Source organism: Cicer arietinum, chromosome 1, assembly GCF_000331145.2.
Source record: "Cicer arietinum cultivar CDC Frontier isolate Library 1 chromosome 1, Cicar.CDCFrontier_v2.0, whole genome shotgun sequence".
NCBI lineage: Eukaryota > Viridiplantae > Streptophyta > Magnoliopsida > Fabales > Fabaceae > Cicer > Cicer arietinum.
This window is the reverse complement of record NC_021160.2, coordinates 45775439-45783030: the sequence shown is the minus strand read 5'-3', so window position 1 is coordinate 45783030 and position 7592 is coordinate 45775439. Positions and strand designations below refer to the sequence as shown.

The 7592-nt window shown below is 32.3% G+C and overlaps 1 protein-coding gene across 1 annotated transcript; it reads left to right on the top strand.

The window, feature by feature from the left end:
• Positions 1 to 2061: 2061 nt before the first annotated feature.
• On the top strand, positions 2062 to 7318 carry LOC101490103 (proton pump-interactor 1-like). The gene is made up of 8 exons (XM_004487657.4): positions 2062 to 2298; positions 2970 to 3384; positions 3988 to 4173; positions 4282 to 4461; positions 4559 to 4753; positions 5267 to 5365; positions 5472 to 5981; positions 6647 to 7318. The coding sequence occupies exons 2-8, from the start codon at positions 3010 to 3012 to the stop codon at positions 6947 to 6949; spliced, it is 1848 nt and encodes a 615-aa protein (XP_004487714.1). The 5' UTR covers positions 2062 to 2298; positions 2970 to 3009; the 3' UTR covers positions 6950 to 7318.
• The last annotated feature ends 274 nt before the right edge of the window (positions 7319 to 7592 follow it).

Sequence of the window (7592 nt, the reverse complement as noted above, 5' to 3'; positions counted from 1 at the left end):
TAATTCTGATAATTATTTTTACAGGCCTAATTTTAATGTGACTTAGTTATTTTGATTGATTGCATCAAAAAAATTATTTTGATCAATAAAATATTATATAGTTTAATGACAATATTATCTAGGTATTTGAATTGATATGTAAAGAAAGTTTTTATATTAATTTGTAGACTATATGACAATAAGTTTCCATTTAAAAAATTACTTAAATTATCTTGTATATTGTAATTATTATTTATTAATTTAAATTATTAATAACTAAAATAAAAAAATTTACTTTGGGCAGAACTTGAATTAATATGTCATTAAAAATTACTTTAAATAGAATTACATTACTTTATAGTAAATAATGTTTTTTAACTAAATTTGTATAATTGTGTGTGGGCTGAGTTAGAAAATAGCATAACACGATAAGAAAATGATTTTATCTTTTAGTATATAAAATAGAATTGAAACTAAAAAATTGAAATATACTAAGATATAAATACATTTTAATATAAATTAAAAATGATAAATTTAAGATTATAAATTTTAATTTTAATCAATATAAATATTATTAATCACTTTTTGATAATTATGGGTTTAGGGACTTTTTCCAATCATTCTATATATTCATAAAAAAAAAATAAAAACTATTAAAATAAACAGTAAAATGATTATTAAAAAAAATGTGAAACTGAATTAATTTTAACAAATTAAATATAATTTTACACATTAGTGGTACTTTATGATTTCATATGATATAATTTCATCATATTTATATCAAATACATAATGAATTTAATTGATATACATAGTCAATATAAAAAGTTTTTATATTGTCATTCAATCACAACTCTTATATCTCATTAGTTATTTTTGAGTTTTATCATAAGTACATCTAAAGTCATACCCATTAATAAATATGATGTACTGATACTGATTTTCACTAACAATACATAATAATTAAACTCATACATAATATGATAAAATATTGTTATGCAAATATTCTATCATATATCTATCCAAAGAGAATATATTTTTTATGACAATCTAATTTATTTCTAATTTCAAACCAAACCTTGTGATATTACGAGATTTTGAGCAAACTATATATTTAGAAGTTTATAGTGATATGATTGACTTATCATATTTGTTTGCAAAATAATGAATTAAGACATAATATTTGATTTTATATATAGAAAAGATACGACGAGTCCATCATTTCTTTCATTTTTTAATTTCTAATTATCAAACAAACAGTTTCGGACGATTCCGACTATAATAAAAAATTATTTTTCAATAATTTTTCCCCCTTTTTTACATTTATTGTGTCAGCAATATTGTACTACGAGTTTAACGATGATTCAACCCTTGACAAACTTCATCTATTCCACCTAAATCCTACTACTGATGTTCTACCAGATGATAAGTCCAACAGATTAAACCACTGATAAAACAATTTACATGGTCTTACGGGTTCAATATTTCTAACATTTATCAACATTCAACTGAATAATAAAATCTATTCAACCATATAATTACCTAATCGAGCTCCTTATCTGCAATCTTTTTCAGTATCAGATCGGATAATTAGATATATTCAACTATATAATTACATACCTAAAAATTCACCTAATGTTTCCATAACAAATACATTTTAAAAAATAGCCTTGTAACATTTTTGTAGTGCATATTCCATTTGCCAAAAGTCAATGGTCTAACACAAAATCCCTTAACAGCAAATTTTCTACTAAAAGAAACAAACCTTCCATTCATTCCAAGAATAAAATGTAAAGGTAACAATAGAATCATAAGCAGAACCAAAAGTGCAAAACCCAAGAACCCTATTTTTTCATTTCATTTCACCTTTTTACCCAATTAAAGAAAATCCAAAATAAAAAAAGACAAAAAAAAAAGAAAAAACTTAAAAATAACTGTGTAAGAAAAAACATTAGCCCTACGTTTTTACTGTTTCGAAGAAATCGATGTAGCGAAATCCACTGCCGAACCTGAAAAAATCTTTATCCTTTTTTTTGTTTATATATAAATAGAGAACACTGAATTGTTGTAGTTTCTCTCTCTCTCTCTCTCTCTCTCTCTCTCTCTCTATCCCTCTCCCTCCCTCTCTCTCTCTCTCTCTGCGAAATGGGTTCTGAATAAACCTGCACGTGGAGGGACTAAGGAAGAAGAAAACAGATTGAGATCTGACCCATTTTTCAATTTCACTTTTTTGGGTTTTTACGTAATTTGGAATTGAATTTGGAGACCCTTTGTCAAAAGGGGTCTTCTTCTCTACAAATCTTCATACCTCTCTACACTGGTATTTTCTCTGTTATTGCTTCTGCACTTTTTTTTCTTCATTTCTTCAGCTTTTTTTTTTTATTCAAAGTAGTTTATCTTTTTTTTTTCTGTAGCAATGATGGGTTGATTGATTATTCAGATCACGCACTTATAAAATTTTGTCATGTTTTCTTTGTCTCTAATTTCTGAGATTTGGATTTTTTTGCATGTTGAGTTTGATCACAATATAATAAGGTTAATTTTTTTATTTTTACCCTAAAAATTGGATTTTTATTTATTTTTTAATAAATCGTATATTCAGATTGTGATTGCATGTTTGAGATTAAGATGCTAAACTTTAGATCCCTTTTTTTCCCATTTCATGTGCCTTGTTTGGATTAGTGGTTTGTGATCAATTTGATGCAAAATTGAAGTGTTGATTGTTAATATAATAATATTGCCTTGTCCTGTATATGGTGTGTGTTTTTTAGTTTTGGAAATTTCTGTATGATGTGCGTGTGTTTTGTTGTTTGATAATGATAATACGCTGTTGATGTTTCTGATTTTTGTTTTTTGATTCATAATTTGACATTTTTTTTCTACCTGTTTATTGAGCATGTGGATCAAAGTATTGAATTATAGATGTTGCTGAATATTTCATACATTGATATGGTGTAAATATACTTATTGTTTGTATTTATTTGGAATCAGGTCTCTTTGATTTTGTGAGAGTGACTTTGTAGTTGGAGCTATGGCGGTCGAAATTGTGGGATTTGAGATGGTTCAAGGACCATTGGAGAATGGTGTTGAAGGAGGCAAACCTGTTGCACTTGAGAAGGAGAATGGAAAGCTGGAACAAGATTCGGGAGCTGGTGAGACCATCAAATTCGGGTCGCATGGAGATGAATCTGCGAAAGGGGAAGCCAATGATGTTTCTGATTCCAATAGCCCGACAAATGCTGCTGAAGAATGGCCTGCACCTAAGCAGATTCATTCATTCTACTTTGTGAGATGCAGGCCTTATGATGATCCATCCATCAAAACAAAAATTGATCTGCTTGACAAGGAGATCAGCAAGAAAAATCAAGCTCGCTTTCAGATCACTGAAGCTCTGAAGGCCAAGCGGGTGAGTTGTGGATAATTCATCATTGTTACTTGTCGAATTCGTAACTGCAATAAAAAACCCTAAAATTCAAACTATTTTACTTGTTACTTTGGTGTATAAGATTGTTGGAACGTTTTAAAAACAAATGTGTTTTTAAAATTGAATTTTTAATATTTTATTGGCGCTATAAATGCTGTACTTGAGTTGTCAATTAATATGGAATGTTCATGCAAATGAGTCTAATAACTTGTTTTCCGGTGTTGAAAGCATACATGTTTTGGCGCCTCTGGACCAAGACGTTGAACCATAAACCGTATAAGGCACGCCATACTACCTTGAGATGAAATCTGGAAAATTAATGCAAAGGAGTCAAATAATTTATTTTCCAATTTTGAAGGCACATATGTTTTGGTGCCTCTTGACTTTCAGCATTGAGCCATAAACCGGAAAAGACACATTTTTGTCTACCGGTGAAGAAGTAATTTCTTGTAATCATCTGATATGTAATAAAAAATTATGTGGTCTGCACATGACTTTACAATGGGCAGTTTTTTCTACAGAAGTTTTATATTCTCAACTTACATCTAATGTAACTGTATATTTGGTCTTTACTCTTCATTGCAGTCGGAACGAGCAGAGCTGATTTCTCAGATTAAGATTCTCAGAGGTGACAGCAAGCAATTCCAGAGTATTTTTGATGAGAAAATGAAAGAGATCGAGCCTCTGCAGCAGGCACTTGGAAAGCTGCGTAATGCGAACAATGCAGGTCGGGGTGGTTTATGCTCATCTGAGGAGGAACTTAATGATGTTGTATGTTATAAGTCTCCTACTAGTTTTTTAATCCAAAACTCTCACTTGTATTGTTGTTATCCTCCAATATGTATTTTCCATTCACCAATACGCTTTTATTGGATACAGATATATAGCTTACAATACCGCATTCAGCATGAGAGCATTCCATTGACTGAGGAAAAACAACTCCTCCGAGAAATCAAACAGCTTGAGGGGACAAGGGAGAAAGTTATTGCTAATGCTGCAATGAGGACCAAGTTACAGGATACTATCGGGCAGAAAGACGCCATCCAAGATCAAGTTAAGGTAAGATATATTTCTTTTTTGTAAGTTTGCTATTTAGTTTCTTTTTAAGAGTTCTGAATTTTTTTATATCTGTGTTGATAGTTTAATTGTCTTGCAGCTTATAGGCGGGGATTTGGATGGAGTGAAGAAGGAAAGACAGGCGATTCGGTCCAAAATCAAGCAAATTGATGATGTGCTGAAGACCATAGACACCGATATCCAGTCTCTGCAGGATGAACTGACTGCTATAACTCAGAAGAGGGAAAAATCTTTTGAGAGCATTCAGCAGCTGAGGAAACAGCGCGACGAGGGGGTATGTTTTGCTTTAGACTCTTTTCTATAGTCATTATTAACTACAAAAGTGTCGTCTTGTTTTCAAATATATATGTATAAGAAGTGTGAAAACCCTTTGCATTTTCATCTCATTTTGCATGAATACATTTTGAAAGATGGAATGCAAAATGTGGAGGATGTCACTCCTATCTTTCATTCATCTGAAAATGCGGCATTCAATGATGTGCAGTCTGTTTTCAAATTTTCATCCATTATCGCACCACATCTAATCTTTTTATTTGTCAAGTTCTTACCTAAAATATGCTGTTTGGGTTTAGCATATCTATTGTCATGTTTAGTGATTTTGTCCTTACCTAAAGTGTAATTTTTTCCTTGTGGTTGATGTAAATTTCATTTGAACATGCTTGATGCTGTTGCTGATGTAACTATTTAGTGATTTTTTTCATTATTTCTTAATTCATTTTTTTTTCCAATGTCATGATTTAGCTCTTCAAATTAATTTCTGAATTTGAATTGGTATTTTCTTTTTCAGAACTCCTATTTCTACCAAAGTCGTACGCTTCTGACCAAAGCACGTGAGCTGGCTGCTAAGAAAGATATTAACGCCCTTGATGAACTTTCACAGACAGAGGTTATTCATTCTTTGGAGCTATCGAATAGTCAATGATGGCATTACGCATTAATCCTCCTTTTTTTGTGGTTGAATCTTACTTTTTCTAACTTTCCTCCAATTCCAGGTTGAGAAATTCATGTCACTTTGGAACAGTGGCAAAACTTTTAGGGATGACTATGAAAAAAGAATTTTGTCATCATTGGATATGAGGCAACTGAGCAGGGATGGACGGATGAGAAACCCTGATGAAAAGCCACTGCTTGAAGAACCGAAACCTGCTGAAGCTGAGGCATTACCAAAATCTGTCCTGAAACAGGCAAAGGAGGAGCCTAAGCCTTCTCCACTAGAAACTTTGGCTGCTCAGAAAGAAAGCAAAAACAAAGCAAAGGATTTGAAAACCAACAAGTCGGATAATAAGGATTTAGCAGAAGTTGATGATTATGAATTTGAAAATCCCCAAAAGGAGACTGCTGCGAAAGAGCCTGCAATCGATCCTGCAAAGTTGAAAGAGATGAAAAGAGAAGAGGAAATCGCAAAAGCAAAGCTGGCTGCAGAAAGGAAGAAGAAGTTAGCAGAGAAAGCTGCAGCCAAAGCAGCTCTCAGAGCACAAAAGGAAGCTGAGAAGAAGCTTAAGGTGATTTAATTGTTGATATGGTTTTTTTTTTTTTTTAGATTCTCTTGTGCTAGTTTTTATGTCATGCTATGAGATGAGGGAAAAAAAGATTTTAAAAAACAACTATCATTGGACCAGTGATGTCAAATTTCCGTCATGGTGTTATAGCTTGGCGGATTTTGTGTCAGCCTCCATAGGCCGCAACACCTATAATGTCTGCCATGTTTCTGCCATAGGCCTTAACACTGTATTTATATGGCGGATTTTTGGCTTGACGCCATTGATAATACTGCATTGGACTCATCATTATTTGTGTAGGGCCTATTAATTTTACTTTAATATCTTTTAGCATTTAGATTTGCTCATGCTAGTTTGTCATTCCATGAAGAAAAATGGTAAAAGAAATTATCATTGGAACAGTGTTGTCAAATGGCGGCTATACCGGTGCTATAGCGTTATGGCATAGCGTAATTTGAACAAATTGTCATTGTTCAGCTATTTAATTCAAAGTGTTATCAAATCGCTGCTATAGCGGCGCTATAGCACTGTGTACGGTTTATTAATTTTACTTTTATATATTTTTCTCTCATGACATTACAATATACTACTTACTAGCATAATAGGATTTAAATAATCTTTCTTATTCTGTTGAGATATAATGTCCAAAATCTGAAATTGGTTTCTAGGACCGTGAGAAGAAAGCAAAGAAGAAATCTGGAACCGTCACCCAGGAGGAACAGGAAGCGGCAGAAGTCGAGGCTACCGAACCAGAAAAGGTTAACGACCTTGTTGAGGCCGCTCCAGCTCCAGTGAAGGAAAAGGTCACAAAGGAGAGCAGTGTGAGGTCCCGAAGCCGAGCTAAAGCCCCCGAGTTGATTCCAAAAGCTATTCTGAAGAGGAAAAAGTCCAACAATTACTTGGTATGGATCGCAGTTGCTGCTTTGATAGTCCTGCTGCTGTTGGTTTTGGGATACACCTATCTTCTCTGAAGAACTTTAGGATCTATAGAAGGAACTTTTAAACCAATTTTCCTAATTGGGTGGCTAGGTTTGTGAGGTAGCTTAAGTTATTTCTGTTTCTTAACATCCTCTTAGGGGAATTGACCACAAAAACATACTATGTTGTGCTTTTTGCTCATGTCTTTGGGAAAAAGCTATATACTCTAGTTTTAATACTGTATTTTTCTTTCAAATTTTGTTCAGATTTCATGAGTTGTTGTTACTGGAATGGTTTCTATATACAGTTAAATTCCTTAGAGGAGGAATAGTAACCATGATATACTGAAAAACTCTTTCTGGAGAATTCAAATGTTGGTTAGTTTTTTATGGTACACAATAAAGTTTCTGTTAGAAGATGAATCACATGGACTGAAAAATTAAATTTTGGGGTAGGTGTGATGGTAGATTTGAGCCTATACGTTATAATTGGTGCATGCATAACTGCAACCTACCAATAATACTATAATTTATGCATGTTTGAAATGATGTTTTTTTATAAATATTGGTGCTTACTCTTTATTTTTGAAAATAATTATTTTCTTTTTCTTTTTTTAATTTATTTTTAAAGACAGATCACTTTTGCACGTTTACAATACTAGGATGCCTTTTTATTATATGATAAAGTGAATTTTAT

Bases quoted from the DNA above. Each gene is read 5' to 3' on its own strand.
- LOC101490103 (XM_004487657.4), top strand. From the start codon at position 3,010: ATGGCGGTCGAAATTGTGGGATTTGAGATGGTTCAAGGACCATTGGAG. The intron at 4,754-5,266 runs GTATGTTTTGCT...TTTCTTTTTCAG, and splicing joins GGAAACAGCGCGACGAGGGG to AACTCCTATTTCTACCAAAG. The intron at 5,982-6,646 runs GTGATTTAATTG...ATTGGTTTCTAG, and splicing joins AAGCTGAGAAGAAGCTTAAG to GACCGTGAGAAGAAAGCAAA.